At 36.7% G+C, this 18593-nt stretch overlaps 1 protein-coding gene and 1 pseudogene across 1 annotated transcript in view; both read left to right on the top strand.

Moving 5' to 3' along the window:
* Positions 1 to 18593, top strand: part of LOC114459853 (NACHT, LRR and PYD domains-containing protein 12-like) — a 41675-nt gene that overhangs the window by 14634 nt on the left and 8448 nt on the right. The window contains exons 7-9 of the mRNA XM_028442005.1: positions 5870 to 6043; positions 16020 to 16193; positions 16281 to 16433. Coding sequence (XP_028297806.1) covers positions 5870 to 6043; positions 16020 to 16193; positions 16281 to 16433 — 501 coding nt within the window. The remainder of the gene's footprint in view (positions 1 to 5869; positions 6044 to 16019; positions 16194 to 16280; positions 16434 to 18593) is intronic.
* Positions 6924 to 7041, top strand: LOC114459854 (uncharacterized; annotated as a pseudogene).

Consider the following 18593-nt stretch of genomic DNA (forward strand, 5'->3'; position numbering starts at 1 on the left):
TACTCCTCATGGAACTGTCTGGATTTCTGTGATTCAGCTTTTTTCTTCTGCATCTTTAGCCGAAGACGCTTTTTGAACATTATCATTTTAGTTCATGTTATTATCATCATTTTTATCATTATCATTTTTAAAAGAAAATACATGTTTTAAAATTCACATATTTTTTATGATTTTATTTGTACATTTTCCACACTCAATCTCTCACGCACCCCTGCAGTGCTGTTACTTACCCTAGGAGTTCACGTACCCCATTTGAGAAATGCTGATTTAAATGACATAAATATTTCAGTCGAATAAATCTGTTACAGATATAAACGACTAAACTATGAAGCATTAGATTTTACATATGTTATAAATATTCAGTTACTGTTGATCAACCTGATATATGATGGTATTAATGTTTGTAAACACAGATCGATTAGATGTGATCAATACATTAGATCACATGATCACATCAGTTCTAATTGGATTTCAGCCTAGGTGACCAAATAGTGTATATATATATATATATATATATATATATATATATATATATATATATATATATATATATATGTAATAGTGTATATTTTAGTTTTTATTAGTCAGTGAAGATATAAATATATGTTGACATAGTTTTTGTTAACATATATTTTTTTTAAATTAGTCGTAGTTTAGTTATTGTCACTTGAAAAACTTTAATCAACAAAAACTATGATGAAAATGTTTAATCGACTAAATAAAACCTCCACCAAGCTCTGAACCTCCTTTTCACAGATTTTATCAGTTATCAATGATCAATGATATTGATCATGGTACCATGATCATTAACACTTTAGAGGCTTGGAACCACATTTATATCCCATTAATAAACATCCATTAGGTCACAATGTATGGACACACTTTAAAAAAAGAAAATAAATCAATGAAATAAACAATCTGGATCTGATCAGGATGAAACTCAGTGGGATCATTGATTAACCACCCAATATAACTGAGTCACATTTTATACAGATCCATCAATTACAAACCCAGATATGAATTTAGATTCTTCCTGAGCCAAGGAAGGGAGAAAGACGTGTTTTCAGAGCTCTCTCCGGGAAAGCTATACTCCCGTCTGATAACGCGACCTTGACTACCAGCGAGCAGCGACCAGCTGCATCTGAAGAGAGAAAACTGGGCCCAGACATGCCAACAAAAATGGAAGAGAACTTTAAGCTATTCAAAGAAGAGCTTAAAGAAATGATTAAGGAGATGAATCAGGAGATGAGACAGGATCTCATGTCCTTAAGACAAGAACTATCTACGAAGATGGAGAACATGACGAATGCCTTGGAGAAATCATTGAAAATACTGGAGAATGATGTCAAGGTACTGAAAGAAGAAAATGTAAAGAATGCAGAAAAGATAAAAACATTGGATGCGAGGGTTGAAGAACTGGAAAGAAAAGAAAGAGAAAAGGATGTCATCATCACGGGCCTAAAGATAAGGCCAAGGAGCTACGCCAGTGCAACAAGACAAACAGAGGATCTGACCAGCGAAGACGAAAAATCGATTGAAGAACAGGTGATTGATTACCTGGACTCGAAAGGCATTGAAGTGAACCCAGACAACATCAACTACTGCCAGCTGCTGCCAAAACGCAAAGACACCAGAGATGTGAAAATTACATTCACCAACGTGAAATATAAAGCTGAAATAATGAAACAAGGAAGAAAACTGGCCGGAACGATGGTGTTTATGAACGAGAACCTGACGAAGCAGAATGCAAGTATCGCATGGAAAGCACGCCAACTGAAGAAAGGAGGAAAAATTGTGAAAAACTGGACCAGAGGCTGCAGGATTTACATCACACCTCCAGGAGGAGAAAATGGAAAACCCGTTCTAGTCCAAAGGATGGAAGACCTGGAAAAATACGAATGAGGTGCCTAAAAGTCAAGAACACTGATAAAGGTCATGGATATGGACAGAACCACTAAAAATCATCCGCAACATCATCAACATCAACAACGGGAGATTAATCAAGTAGACGAAGTGGACCCAAACAACTTTTCACATTGGAAACAATACACGAACAGCCATTACTACACAGAGAATGACTTCAAAGTGGAAAATAAGAACGAAAAAGGTCTGTCACTTGTTCACTGTAATTGTCGCAGTATGTATGCAAATTTTGAAGACATTAAGGAATACATCTCTACATTGTATAGGTTTGACATAATAGCACTATCAGAAACTTGGATGAATGAAAAAAAGGCATGGATTTTATGATAAAAGGATATAAATTTGTCTATAAGAACAGATTACATAAGCCAGGAGGAGGGGTAGCACTATTCATAAAAGAAAATATAGATATGGAGATAATAGAGTCTTTGAGTTTAACTGTGGAAGAAGTAATGGAATGTATAACAGTGAAAATTACAAGTCCAGAGGGACGTAAGATAATAATCTGCTGTTTGTATCGTGCACCTGACTGTAAAATAGACATATTTAATGAGAAACTAACCAAAATGATAGAAGAAATTAAAAATAAGAGATTACTGATATGTGGAGACTTCAATATAAACATTTTAAATCCTTTAAAAAATACACACATTGAAGACTTTGCCAATTGCATGTACACAAATGGATTAAAACCTCTCATAACGCAACCAACCAGAATTAATAAACACAGCTCAACACTGATAGATAACATCTTCACAAACATACAAAACACAGATGTAAAGAGTGGTATATTAATAAATGACATCTCTGATCATTTACCAATATTTATGATACTAAACGCAAAAGAGAAGAAGAACCGTGAAAATCATAACACACAGACATACAGGAGACTGGAAGGAGAAAAACAATTAGAAAACTTTAAACAACAGATAAAAAGACAGACGTGGGAAAGTGTCTTCAAGGAAGAAGACGTGAACGTAGCATATGACACATTTACAGACACAATAACGACAATATACGATAAATGCTGCCCTTTGAAACAAATAACAACCAAAAGTAAAATAAACAATGTACCATGGATTAATAAGAAAATAGCCAACGTATGCAAAAAGAAAAACATACTATATAAGAAATATATAACAGAAAAAACATTAAAAGCAGAAATACGTTATAAAAAATACAGAAATAAAGTTAATAATTTACTTAGAGAAAAAAAAAGGGAATATTATGAAAAACAATTAAAAGAGAATAAAAACAAAAACAAAAAATTGTTGGAAATAATAAATAACATAACCATGCGCAAATGCAAAGAAAAAAATGCAGACCATTTTATAATAAACAATGTAAAAGAACAAAATAAAAACATAATAGCACAAGAACTCAACAGTTTTTTCATAAATACTGGAAAAGACATAGAGAAAGAGATAAATAAACACCCAACACTTAAATGGAACCATTTTGACAATGAGAAGAAAGACATTGATAAGTATCTTGTACTCGAAGAAGTAACAGAAGCAGAGGTGGACAGAATAATCACTACCAGTACCTCAAAAAAATCCAGAGACATTAATAATCTAACTATGAGTCTAATAAAAACCATAACAGCTGAAATAACCCCGCCACTAACATATATAAGTAATCTATCATTCAAGAATGGGGTATTCCCAGAAAAAATGAAAATTGCAAAAATCAGACTGATTTACAAGGGTGGAGAAAAATGTAATTTCACTAATTATCGACCTATATCAATATTACCACAACTGTCAAAAATTCTGGAAAAACTGTTCATGAACAGACTCGACAAATTTATAGAAGACAATAATATACTACATGAAGGACAATATGGATTTAGAAAAGGACGTTCAACAGCAATGGCTAAAATTGACATCACGGAGAATATAAGAGAAGCATTAGAAAAAAAACTATTTGTATTTGGAATTTTTCTGGACCTAAAAAAAGCCTTTGACACAATTAATCATGATATTCTAGAAGAAAAACTTCAAAATTACGGAATAAAGCGCAACGCCTTAAAATGGATTAAAAGCTATATGACAAATAGAAGACAATATGTTGACTTTGAAGAACATACATCAAAATGCCAAACCATACAATGTGGTTTTCCACAGGGTTCAATTTTGGGGCCAAAACTGTTCATTCTATACATAAACGACATTTTCAAAGTCACAAATTGCCTAAAACTAACATTGTTTGCAGATGACACAACCATTCTATGCCCAGGCAAAGACATTAACACTTTAATAGAGTCAACAAATGAAGAACTATTAAAAATTCAAACATGGTTAGATGTAAATAAACTATCCCTAAACGTCAGTAAAACAAAATTCATTAACTTTGGAAAGAGAAAAAAAACAGGAGATATAAGACTGAAACTAAACATGGAAATAATAGAACAAGTAAAAGAATATAGGGCACTAGGAGTGTGGATGGACGACAAGCTGACCTGGAAAAAACATATACAAATAGTTAAAAACAAAGTTGCCAAAAGCAGTTACATCCTATGGAAGCTTCAACAAATCCTACATACCAAATCACTTAAAACAATCTATTCTTCACTCATAGCATCGCACTTAAATTACTGCTCCGAAATATGGGGTAATAACTACAAAACGTATCTTGAACCACTATTTAAACAACAAAAAAAAGCTATAAGAATTTTACATAAAGTACCACACAACACACACACAAACGATTTATTTGAGAAGTCAAAATACCTAAAACTGCAAGAAATAATACACTACAACACACAAATACATGCATTTAGGGCTTCATCAAAAAAATTACCACATCAAATCCAAAAACGTTTCACTTACAATCAAAATCCCTACGAATTCAGACATAATAATGTGTTTAGACCAAACAGGATCATATCAAACGTTGGCAAACATAGTACTGTGTATAGAGCCATGAACCTCTGGAACAGCCTTGACAAAGAGACACAACAGTCAGATAATCTGAAACAATTTAAGGACAAAACGAGGAGTACATTTTTACACACATACAGATCTCAAGTCAACTCTCCATTGAACTCTACAGCGACGACATGGAACTCATCAACTGGTCATTGAGCACCATTGACAAAATCTTCTCAACGAGGCAATTGCTTCAGCACGAAATACCGTGTCCAAAGGACACATACCCAAGTGGATATGTCGTGGACGCACGAGGGAGAAGCCAGATGCTCTGTCTCTCCCAGCTGAAAGTGGAAGATGTGGAGGACATCTATCTGCTAGGAGTCATGATCTTTGGCCTGCTAATGATGGGGGTATGTGTCTGTGCATGTGCCTTCCGGATGGATCGTAAGCTGAGGTGACTCTCAGAGGATATGAAGGTTCTCAGAGAGAAGAAGAACTTCACGTTTGGAGAGTTGGAGGAACGTAAACAACGACTGGAAAAGAAAGCTCGTGGAAATACGGGGGAAAAAGACTGTGAAGAGGAGTAACAGCAGGAACAATGACTGCAGACGAGAACACATCACAAAAAAAAAAAAAAAAAAAAAAAAAAAAAGGGAAGAAACGAGCTTGGATGTAAAATTATCTGTGTTCAAATTAGGGGACGGATCTAGATAAGCATAATGCTTTTTTCCGTCGCCCTTTCCGGCATGAAAAAGGACAAAAAAAAAAAAAAAAAAAAACAATGATGTGATTTTGCTCTGAATGTCAAATGAATTTCTGTGAATGCAACCATGTCGGAAATGAACTGAATAAATAAAAAAATAAATAAATTTATATGATGATGAGAGATAGGCATTTTTTATCTTTGAAACTGATCAGAATCAGTTTATTGATCAGGAGTCCCTCTGGCAGCAGAAATCTTTCCTCCTTGGTGGAGGTAATAAAGCAGATGAAGTGTACGGCAGAGGTTTGAATCCTGTCAATAATGTGATGATGATTATTATTATTAATAAGTGAATGTCTTTCTCCCAAAGAATGAGTTCCTGTGGTCTCTCAGAGAGAAGCTGTGCAGCTCTGTCCTCTGTCCTCAGCTCTCAGTCCTCCAGTGTGAAACATCTGGACCTGAGTAACAATGATCTGCAGGATTCAGGAGTGAAGCTGCTGTGTGAAGGATTGAAGAGTCCTCACTGTAAACTGGACTCTCTCAGGTCAGTGGATCACATGTTCCATCAACATTGTCCTGTTCTTCGTCTCCTCACTTGTTTCCTGAGTTGTGGATGTTTTTCTGAATCCAGTCTGTCAGGTTGTGTCATCACAGAGGTGGGCGGGGCTTTTCTGGCAGCAGCTTTGAGCTCCAACTCCTCCAGTGTGAGAGAGCTGGACCTGAGCTACAACCATCCAGGAGACTCAGCAGTGAAGCTGCTCTCTCAGAGACTGAACACTCTGAGGTGAGACACATCACAGCAGCTCATCACATGTTCACATCAATCCCCATCACATGTGTGACAGAGAGCTGTATCAGAGGAATGTGATGAAGGTGTGAGAGGTGGGACACTAAAGGAGGAGGACTGGGACAGGTTAGAGGGATGAAGGACAGAGATAAGAAGGTAGTGAGGAGTGAGGAGAGGCTGATGGAGAACTATGAGGAGCTGATGAAGGAATGACAGAGAAGATCAGAGGAGGTGGAGCCAATCAGTGAGGATTGTGTTCATACAAAATTATAAATATATCTTACGAAATTATATTTTAATTTTTTCTCTGTCATAAGTTATCAAATCAAAAAATTAGGGATGAACCGAAATGTAAATTACTGGTCGAAAACTTAAATAAATGATTGCATTTTTAGCTCTGAATGTTACAAACCACTAAAATTAAAACACTGCAATTGTATAAATGAATACCAATGTTTCAAATAATCAATCGATTAAAGGTATGGTAGGGGATTTTTTCCAGATACTCTTTTTAAGTTTCTGGTTGAAATTTTCCTAATGTTCTGACAGAAATTAAGATCTTATGTTCTCTGAAAATGGAGCAAAGAAAATCTATCATGTGTAGCAGCTGTAAACCTGTAAAAACTTTGACCAATGAAAATGTGGCCACACTGGCCTGTCATTGCCCGATCCCGTTAGATCTCGGAAGCTAAGCACGTCTGGGCCTGGTTAGTAGTTGGATGGGAGACCACAGAGAATTCCAGGTGCCACAGTGGGGTGGCAGTCACCCCAGTGGTATCTGTCATTGTGTCCTTGGGCAAGGCACTTCACCTACATTGCCTAGTATGAATGCAGTGTGTGAGTGAGTGTTGGTGGTGGTCGGAGGGGCCGATGGCGCACTATGGCAGCCTCGCTTCCGTCAGTCTGCCCCAGGGCAGCTGTGGCTACAATAGTTGCTTACCACCACTAAGTGTGGAGTGAAAGAGTAATGCCTTAATTCTGTAAAGTGACTTTGAGTGTCTATGATAAAGCGCTATATAAAATTGATGCATTATTATTATTAAAATAGATGGTTTATTTTTTTATTAACCAATCACGTCTCTCTGTCTCCCTGCTTGTTCTCCACCCCTCGTGTGTACGAGCCCACACTCAAAGTGCGTCATTGGTGACTGACTTAATACAGAGTTTTCAGTTATGTTTTTTAACATACAGTATATAATGATAAAGTTTAGTGTTTACTTACTGCTGAATGAGACGACGTAGTTTCTACACAATACAAACAATGAGCTTAGATCCACTTCTGCAGCAGAGGTGCTAATGCATGTGAGTGAGACGGAGCACAGAGGGGAGGGGGGTAAGCAACATTCAAAATCATGCTAGCTTTCTAAAATCACCTACCCTGCCTTTAAAATATGAAAATATTTATTTAGAGCTGACATTCCAATAATGCATAATATAAAATAAAATAATAAAATGTTTAACTTGACCCACTCATACAATTATTAAAACAGAAATATGTATGTTTTTAAATCTATTTCAAACTGTAGACTTACGTTATAAATATCATTTTTGAACAATTGTTAGAGTTTTTGAGCTAACTCTGGGGTTCAGTACCTGAGATTTCATACAGAGAGACATAGTCAGAGGTTTTGCTGAATCAATCAATCAATTTATTAGAGATGAACAGAAAATGAATCAACAAGTCATAACAAGTCAATAGAAGAACAGACACTCATCTAAAACACAGCTGTGGTCCTCAGGGTCTGCTCACTCCCTGGACCCCAAACATAGATTTATCAGTGTTTTTATATATTTAGAAATCAAATGATCATCTCCTTGTAATTAGTTAAAGATGTCATTTACTGGTGATTAAAAGCAATACAAATTATGTTTAAGATTTAATGATTTATTCATTATTATTGATCATTTAAGGGTCTATGTTGTTTATTTGATTTATTTAGATATATAGAACATGAGTTGTTTAACATGTTTTAAGTTAAATCTTAAAATATAATTATTCTTATTTGTAAATTATTTACACTGTGCATTTTGGGTCAAATTGACAATTTATTGTTAATCTGATTGTCTTGTTTATATCTGATTTGTCTCTTCGTTTACGTACATGGTTGTGTTGTTATTAGATTTAGATTAAGTTGAAATCAGATGTTCTGAAACTGTTTGTCCTGTTCTGAAAATGACAGCTAACAAGTTGATCTGAATATATTTTATGAATATATTTATTGAGTATAAAGATTTCTAATTATAGTATTACACACAAAAAGAAACCATGAATAATAATCCATTCTAACATTTCCTCTCTTTACACTGTTTAACAGTGTGACTATATAAAATTATGAATAAGACAAAATATTTAATTCAGACTATGTTTTATTATGTCATATTAACGTTATTTGGAAATTATAATATCAGGTTATTAAAGTAAGCTTGTTAATTTACTTAAATGTTATTTTTACTTTAATTTTATTTCAAGTTACATTCCTATTTTGTTTACCATTGTCAGAGTGGGCCAAAAACTTTATTTAACTTTATTACATTTATTTGGATTCACTGTTAGACTATGTTTTAATATAAGAAAAAAAGTTAAAAGTAGAAAAGAACAGAATACAAACATGATTTGTGTTTAAATTGAATAAACATAGTAAACTTGAAATGAGCCACTTATATTTATCTGTACAAACAATAACTGAATACATGATCATCAAAATCAATCTTATAAAACATCACATGATTACAAAAGATGTTTTAAGAATTATTCAATACAGATTTTATAATTTCTTTATTACATTCAACCACATAGTGAGGTGAGTCTATGATTGCTATGTAGTGTGTGTGTATTTTATTTTAATATCACTTCTCTTTCCATGTGAATGTGAAAACCCACAGCAGGAACCTTAACTGATTGATTGATTGATTCTTATTTCTTAGTAAGGAAGTCAGGAAATGACTTTCAGCCCCCTTCTTTTAATTACACCCCATACATTCACTAAACACACACACTCACACAGGGGATAGGGAAGTGCCTCTCTATTGGGGAATGGAGAGGCACCATAACAGGGTGGTGGGTTGGTTCACATGTTTGGGCCTCTCCGGTGGGGGCCTGGCCCCTCTGTTGGTGGCTGGGCCACTGCATAGAGTAAAAATACATCAGGATGGTGCGGTCGGGCGTGGCGGTGGGTCTCGGGGGGGCTTTGCTGGGGTCTCTCCATGCGGGGTCTTTCCGGGCGGTGTCGGCCTGGTGGGGCGCGGGGGTGCTTCCTCCCCTTGGGTGTGGCTTGGTGCTTGTTTCGTCTCCTGGTGGGCTTGGGGGCGGGCCCCGCGGGGTGCGGACCCGGGGCGGCCTCCCTCGCCGGTTTGGGGGGTGGGTGTGCTGGGGGTGTGCTGGTGTCCTCGCCGGGGTTGGGGCGGGGTTGCTTGGCGCCTCGGAATGATGCTGTTTACTGGGGGGCGGCGCTAGCTGTTCCGGTGGTGGAGGTTGCTGTCGGCCGCCTGGTGGGTCTGTCCTGCCATCTGCGGACTGGTGGGTGGGTCCGGGGCATCTTTGGCTGGGGGCTGCTCTTCCGCACTTGATGTGTGCCATTGGGGTGCCTCCGTCCCCGCGGTGGGGATCGCCGGTTGCTCACGGGCCGGTGGGGGGCGCTGCTCCGTGGCTGGTGCTGTCCGGGGGGTGGCGGGCCCTGGGCTGCTGGCCTTGGGCTGTCCGAGGCTGTGCGGTCCTGCTGGGCTCTGGCCGGGTCCTGGGCGGGGGTGGGATGTGCGTCCCGGGGGGCTTGGCCCGGGGGCTTGCCCTTGGGGGGTCCTGGTCCCGGGGGGTGCTCCTGGGGCCCGGGGTGCTTGGCTGGCTGGCCGGGCCGGTCCTGGCGGGGGTCTGGGGGTTGGGGGTGGGATCGGTGGCGTGTTGCGCTGGGTCTTGGCTCCTTGGGGCTTTCTCGGGTGTGTATGGGGGGGGCGATGGCTGCCTCTCGGCTTGGGAACTTGGGGGCGTTCGGGGGGCTGCTTGGCCGTGGGGTGGTCGCCGGGGGCCCCTAGATTGCCCGCTCTTGCTGCTGGCCTGACTGCTTCTTCGGGCCCGGGGGCGGCTCGTGGGTTTTGCAGTGGCGGTTCTTGGAAATACATTTGTCATGGATGCACTGGCCTTGGGCTGTGGGATAACACTCATACTGGGCTCAACCATAGACACGTTGTTCCCAAATACCTGTTTCATGGAATTTCCACTCACTTCTTCCTCTGTTCACAGCCACCACCATTATTCCTAAGCCGCACACTGGTCACCAAACTGGCTTGATAACACAACAATAAGCACAATATAGTTATACACAACCACAATTTCACATCGCATCACTTGAAACCTATCGTCTACTCCCCACCCATTCCATTTCCTATCTTGTATCCCTCTTCCCTGTTAACTTCCCCACCCCCCTCCACCCCCTCACCTTGGTGTAACACTGCCCTCTCTTTTTTACATCCTCCCTTTAATAAAGTATTTCTTACCCTTCCCTAGGGAGAGCCGGTGATGGTCACAATTATGCAATGAAATAAAAAAAAATTATTTAATTGCAATAATAAAATATGCATTGCTGTTAAAAGATTGCACTTCTTGTAGTGTTAACCTTCGACAGCATGTGTAGACAAAGGAAAAAAAAAAAAAAAAAAAAAAAAAAGGAAATGACTTTCAGAAATAACTATCAATCTTTATCAAATTTATATGAAAGCTTTTGAAGCATAAACAACAATAACACGTGATCACCCTCTAATATAAACTGTGCAGAAATAATCTATCAATATAATATAGAAACTTTTGTTGAATAAAAATCAATTAAAGCACAGTGATATCGCTTACTCATTTAAATTACAATTATATGAATCTATCTTAGTTAATTAGTGTTATTCTATCAGCTGTTCTATTTCCTAACTGAGCAGGTGATTTGTTTCAGATTATTTTAATTTACATATAAAGTAGTTCATCATTGCCCTTTCTTGTAACTTATTGTATTTATTAAAAATAAATAAATCATAATTAAAAATAGACTAAATCAAATACTTATCCAATGGTTTCTGTTCTCAGCTGGTGATGTCTGTATCCTGTGAACAAAAAACTACATTTATATACATTTCAAAGGTTGATTATAATTTTTTTAAATATTTCCAGTTATAATTTCTATCTAATTCTATCCATGTCATCATATGTATTTATCTATCTGAGGATATAAATACACATAAGGGTTTTTAGTTGTGAGATATTTAGAACATAAAGAGAAGAAAATGACATTATTCCACACAGTTGTAACATAATATTCAAACTGACAGAGATTATTAAAGAAGTGAATAAAAAAGTAAGAAAATAACCCAAAGAATTGAAAAGTAAATAAAATAATTAGAATAAAACAGTAATTAGAACAAAACAGAAATGTAACCAGGTGTTATGTTAATTTATGCCTCTACTAATATTTATATAGATTACAAGGGAACAGATTTGTGATTGTATTTATGTCTTTATTATCTCTCTAAAGAGTCCTAGTTAAATCTATAGACCACGTACCATGTACAGTTCAGCCCCCCCACCTTTGATTAGACGTTTTAGGTGGTGAGGTTGTTTTTATAACCTCAGGTGATCAGCCACTGTTCTGCATTCTGGGCCAGGGTCTATACAGTATATATGATTCCTCAATATATGAAATAAGGTTATCCATGTCTGTTATTAAGATCATTAGTTCATTTACCTTTTAACTAAAAATATGACTTTTATTCAAGCTACAACTGTAAAGTGTTGGGGAGTGTTACAAAAAAAATTAAGTCAATCAACTCTAATCATCAAGAGAAAGAAAACAGTATGAAATCTGTAAGTATGATATCCAAAAGTTATTCTAATTATCATTTCAAAAATATCAAAGTATGACCAACAAGAAAAAGTTTTTAGTAATTCCTTAAAAAGAAAGATCCTAACCCATCTTAAATTATAAATATTTAAAGAATTAAACAATAACTGGCGTGTGTGTTAGTCTGTATGTATGTGTGTATGTATATATGTGTGCAAACAGCTATCCTTCTATCACATGATCACTCACTCAAAGACACGCCCTGGTACATTTTTCATTCACAACACGTTTCTCTCAGACATACATAAAGTGTCATCATCCATCAATCAATCACTCTATGACACGCCCACTGGCACACTCACACTCACAACACGTTTCTCCCATACATACAGCATGACATCATCCTTATTCATTCACCTACACATACATACAGTCTGACCCTACATGGGGTCATGGGGTCAGACTGGAATTAAAAAGGGTTTAAACGTCTAGTAATTTGTTAAAAAGTAGCTAAAAACTGATTAATATTTCATTTTTAAAGTTTTTTGAATTATTGTTTTTCAAATACACAATACAAATACAGTATATATCAAATAACGGTATCCTGTACTTTAACTTTCTCAAATAAATACATCTAGTTCAAATAAAATACAGTATATAAATATCTAATCCTGGCTACTCTGTATCTGTAACACACTTTAATAAACATGATCAAAAATTAATTCTAGAAAAAAAAATGTCTCCTGAGTCGCAGTACATTTGTAAATTTAAAATGGGGTCATGACCCAAAAAAGGTTGGGAACTTCCAAGGTTAATGTGAAGAAAAAATAAAGTTTATATAATAATACTAGTATAGTTTCCAGGTGAAACAAAAGTGTACATATTAAAAGTTACAGGAGGGGCCCAACAAGATGGTTTGTACCCAGGGCCCAAAATGTAGTGCTACGCCCCTGGTGCACACTCACAGCCAGGGTCTGTAACGCACAGACATCATCAGTTCTCAGATGAATATATTCACTATTAGCTTAACTTCACACTAACACTATAACAATGCAATAGATTAGATCAGCTGACATGAACCTGAGTCACTGCACCATCTATGTTTATGTCACGTGACTCCAAAATCCTTTTATGCACACCACAAGGAAATAATCTGACTATTTAAACGTTATTTAACAACTCTCCACATCCATTACACACAGAACACACAATCATAATAACACACTCCATCTCCATCACCACCACCTTGTAAAAATACTGTAGTGTGACGTTAAACTGTATGAATAGATATGAAAGTGTAGGGTGGCACAATGCTCTTACTTTGAGCTGCAGGGAGGGTTGCCATGGTTACAGGTGTCCAAATGTGGAGGTGTGCTCTGGGGGCGTGGAGATAAAGTCTCTCATATGAGGATGAATGTCCAGGGAGTTCAGAATCTGTGTGTGGGCGTGCATCAGAGAAAGGTGTGTGAGTCCCCGGGGTTTCCACTAGATACGTCTCCGTTGTGCCACGGCACCAATCCGGTATTTCACCGCTGTCCACCGTCCGGTAATTCACACCGGTTGCGTTTTGAGTGCGCCGCGGTGCTCTCCGTTTGAACGACTGTGACGTCACGAGACAGAGCAGTTCTCATGATATTTATATAATCGCGCAAGAACGCAGTTAAATGTATGAGTTATAAACACAACAATAAACAGATAAACAGGTCAGTGTTCCTAACAAAAGAGAACAAGAAGGTTGGACTCTGGATTTGTCATTGACACATTTTTTGGCAACAACCAACAGAGAAGAGATAAAACTGCACCATTAAAACATGAACTAAATCAAAGTTGCTGCAGTTTACAGTGTAGTAACAGTATGAGAGGAATCAATATAGTGAATGTGAATTTGTTTTTACACATTATGACATTTTGGTGATGTATTTACTTGAAATATAATCTGAAGTGTTTTATTTTGAAAAGTAACCCGATATTTTATTGCGGAGTACGTGCTTAATTTCCTGTTTAGCTTCATTTGCTCTGTGCTGCTTGATGCGTCGTGCTCCGGTGTCCGCCAGATATAGAAGTCCTGCGTATATCTGGAGGAGGGCACCGGACTACCGCATCTGGGAAGAAGAAGACACGCAACGCAGCGGACCCGGTGGAAATTAACACATAGACTAAAGTGGAAACCTATCAGCTCCGGTGACGCGGCGGTGACGTTCCGCAGCGGAGCCGCATCCAGTGGAAATTGGGGGTGAGTCTTTTCTGGGTCATGGTGCTGCGTACCCATGTCTTCAAAAGTCAACGTGAACCTGTGTTGATTAGGCCTGAAAATAATTACATTAAAATACAAAATACACGTAATAGCCTACGTGTATCAAAATCATTTCCCTAAATATTCATGAGGAATTTATAAATTGTGCTAAATATTTTTCATAGGCTACATTTAAATGCCTACATTCTTGCCAATAGGTGGAGCTGCAGAACCCCAGCACCCCTACTTCCTGTGGCCCTGCTGATATCAGTCAGTTTTCTTCAGAAAAACTCTATTATGATCCCGGCATATGGTTAATGTTTAGTCCAGAGATGCCGTTGGAGATGGGAGGGCTTCATGGTTCTGTTAGCAAGCAGCTAGCCACATAAAAAGCACTGGGCTAATGGAGGGTCCTGTGAAGTGCAGGTGAAGGCCATCCCAACGTACTCCTCATGAAACTGTCTGGATTTCTGTGATTCAGCTTTTTTCTTCTGCATCTTTAGCCGAAGGCGCTTTTTGACCTTTATCATTATAGTTCATGTTATAATCACCATCATTATCATCAGTTTTATTATTATCATTTTAAAAGAAAATACATGTTTTAAAATCCACATATTTTTCATGCTTTTATTTGTACATTTTCCACACTGAATCCCTCCCTGCAGTGCTGTTACTTACTCTAGGGGTTCACGTACCCCATTTGAGAAACACTGATTTAAATGACATCAGTATTTCAGTCGAATAAATCTGTTACAGATATAAACGATTAAACTATGAAGCATTAGATTTTACATATTTTATAAATATTCAGTTACTGTTGATCAACCTGATATATGATGGTATTAATGTTTGTAAACACAGACAGATTAGATGTGATCAATACATTAGATCACATGAGTTCTGATTGGATTTCAGCCTAGGTGACCAAACAGTGTATATATATATATATATATATATATATATATATATATATATATATATATATATATATATATATATATAATAGTGTATAATTTAGTTTTTATTAGTCAGTGAAGATATAAATATAAGCTGATACAATTTTTGTTAACGTATTTTTTTTTAAATTGGTCGTAGTTTAGTTATTGTCACTTGAAAAACTTTAATCAACACAAACTATGATGAAAATGTTTAATCGACTAAATAAACAGTGGAAAGTGCCAACCTCCACCAAGCTCTGAACCTCCTCTTCACAGATATGATCAGTTATCAATGATCAATGATCCTGATCATGGTACCATGATCATTAACACTTTAAAGACTTGTAACCACATTTATATCCCATTAATAAACATCCAGTAGGTCACAATGTATGGACACACTTTAAAAAAAGAATATAAATCAATGAAATAAACAATCTGGATCTGATCAGGATGAAACTCAGTGGGATCATTGATTAACCACCCAATATAACTGAGTCACATTTTATACAGATCCATCAATTACAAACCCAGATATGAGTTTATATGATGATGAGAGATAGACATTTTTTATCTTTGAAACTGATCAGAATCAGTTTATTGATCAGGAAGTCCCTCTGGCAGCTGAAATCTTTCCTCCTTGGTGGAGGTAATAAAGCAGATGAAGTGTACGGCAGAGGTTTGAATCCTGTCAATAATGTGATGATTATTATTATTATTAATAATATGTGAATGTCTTTATCCCACAGACTGAGTTCCTGTGGTCTCTCAGAGAGAAGCTGTGCAGCTCTGTCCTCAGTCCTCAGCTCTCAGTCCTCCAGTGTGAAACATCTGGACCTGAGTAACAATGATCTGCAGGATTCAGGAGTGAAGCTGCTGTGTGAAGGACTGAAGAGTCCTCACTGTAAACTGGACTCTCTCAGGTCAGTGGATCACATGTTCCATCAACATTGTCCTGTTCTTCGTCTCCTCACTTGTTTCCTGAGTTGTGGATGTTTTTCTGAATCCAGTCTGTCAGGTTGTGTCATCACAGAGGTGGGCGGGGCTTCTCTGGCAGCAGCTTTGAGCTCCAACTCCTCCAGTGTGAGAGAGCTGGACCTGAGCTACAACCATCCAGGAGACTCAGCAGTGAAGCTGCTCTCTCAGAGACTGAACACTCTGAGGTGAGACACATCACAGCAGCTCATCACATGTTCACATCAATCCCCATCACATGTGTGACAGAAAGCTGTATCAGAGGAATGTGATGAAGGTGTGAGAGGTGGGACACTAAAGGAGGAGGACTGGGACAGGTTAGAGGGATGAAGGACAGATATAAGAAGGTAGTACTATGAGTACTATGAGTAGTTGATGAAGTAATGAGAGAGAAGATCAGAGGAGGTGGAACCATTCAGTGAGGATTGTGTTCATACAAAAATATAAATATATCTTGTGAAATTATATTTTAATTATTGCTCTGACACAAGTTATCAAGTCAAAAAATTAGGGATGAACTGAAATGTAAATTACTGGCTGAAGCCTGAAATAAATTATTGCATTTCTAGCTCTGAATGTTACAAACCACTAAAATTCAAACATTGCAATTGTATTAATCAAAACCAATGATTCAAATAATCAATCAATTAAAAGAAGGGTGGGGGATTTTTTTTTGATTGAAATTGTCTTAATGTTCTGACAGAAATTAAGATCTTATGTGCTCTGAAAAAAGAAACAAAGAAAATCCATCATGTGTAGCAGCTGTAAACCTGTAAAAACTTTGACCATAGAAAAAAGACGGTTTGTTTTTTTATTAACCAGTCACGTCTCTCTGTCTCCCTGCTCGTTCTCCACCCCTCACGTGCACGAGCCCACACTCAAAGTGCGTCATTAGTGACGGACTTAAAACAGAGTTTTTAGTCACGTTTTTTAACCTACAGTATATAATGATAAAGTTTAGTGTTTACTTATTGCTGAATGAGACGATGTAGTTTCTACACAATACAAACAATGAGCTTAGATCCACTTCTGCAGCAACTGTGCTAATGCATGTGAGTGAGACGGAGCACAGAGGGGAGGGGGGTAAGCTAAATTCAAAATCATGCTAGCTTTCAAAAATCACCTAACCTGCCTTTAAAATATGAAAATATTTATTTACCACAGACATTCCAACAATGCGTAATATAAAATAAAATAATAAAATGTTTAATTTGACCCATTCATACAATAATTAAAACAGAAATATGTATGTTTTTAAAACGTTTTACATTTATTTCAAACTGTAGACTTATGTTACAAATATCATTGTTTAACAATTGTTAGAGTTTTCGAGCTAACTCTCATGTTCAGTACCTGAGATTTCATACAGAGAGACATAGTCAGAGGTTTTGCTGAATCAATCAATCAATTTATTAGAGATGAACAGAAAATGAATCAACAAGTCATAACAAGTCAATAGAAGAACAGACACTCATCTAAAACACAGCTGTGGTCCTCAGGGTCTGCTCACTCCCTGGGCCCCAAACATAGATTTATCAGTGTTTTTATATATTTAGAAATCAAATGATCAGCTCCTTGTAATTAGTTAAAGATGTCATTTACTGGTGATTTAAAGCAATACAAATTATGTTTAAGATTTATTGATTTATTCATTATTATTGATCATTTAGAGGTCGATGGTGTCTGTTTATTTAATTTATTTAGATATATAGAACATAAGTTGTTTAATGTGTATTAAGTTTGATTTTAAAATACAATTATTCTTATTTGTTAATGATTTAGACTTTGTGCATTTTGGGTCAAACTGACATTTTAGTGTTAATCTGATTGTCTTGTTTATATCTGATTTCTCTCTTCATTTACGTACATGGTTGTGTTATTTTTAGAGTTAGATTAAGTTGAAATCAGATGTTCTGAAAATGTTTGTCCTTGTTCTGAAAATGACAGCTAACAAGTTGACCTGAATATATTTTATGAATATATTTATTGAGTATAAAGATATATAGTTATAGTATTACACACAAAAAGAAACCATGAATAATAATCCATTCTATCATTTCCTCTCTTCACACTGTTTAACAGTGTGACTATATGAAATTATGAATACGACAAAATATTTAATTCAGACTATGTTTTATTATGTTATGTTATTGATATTTGGAAATTATAATATCAGGTTATTAAAGTAAGCTTGTTAATTTATTTTAACCTTATTTTTCCTTTAATTTTATTTCAAGTTATATTCCTATTTTGTTTACCATTGTTAGAGTGGGCCAAAAACTTTTTTTTTTAACTTTATTACATTTATTTGGATTTACTGTTAGACTATGTTTTAATATTAAAAAAAA

Source organism: Gouania willdenowi, unplaced genomic scaffold (genome assembly GCF_900634775.1).
Source record: "Gouania willdenowi unplaced genomic scaffold, fGouWil2.1 scaffold_360_arrow_ctg1, whole genome shotgun sequence".
Taxonomy (NCBI): domain Eukaryota; kingdom Metazoa; phylum Chordata; class Actinopteri; order Blenniiformes; family Gobiesocidae; genus Gouania; species Gouania willdenowi.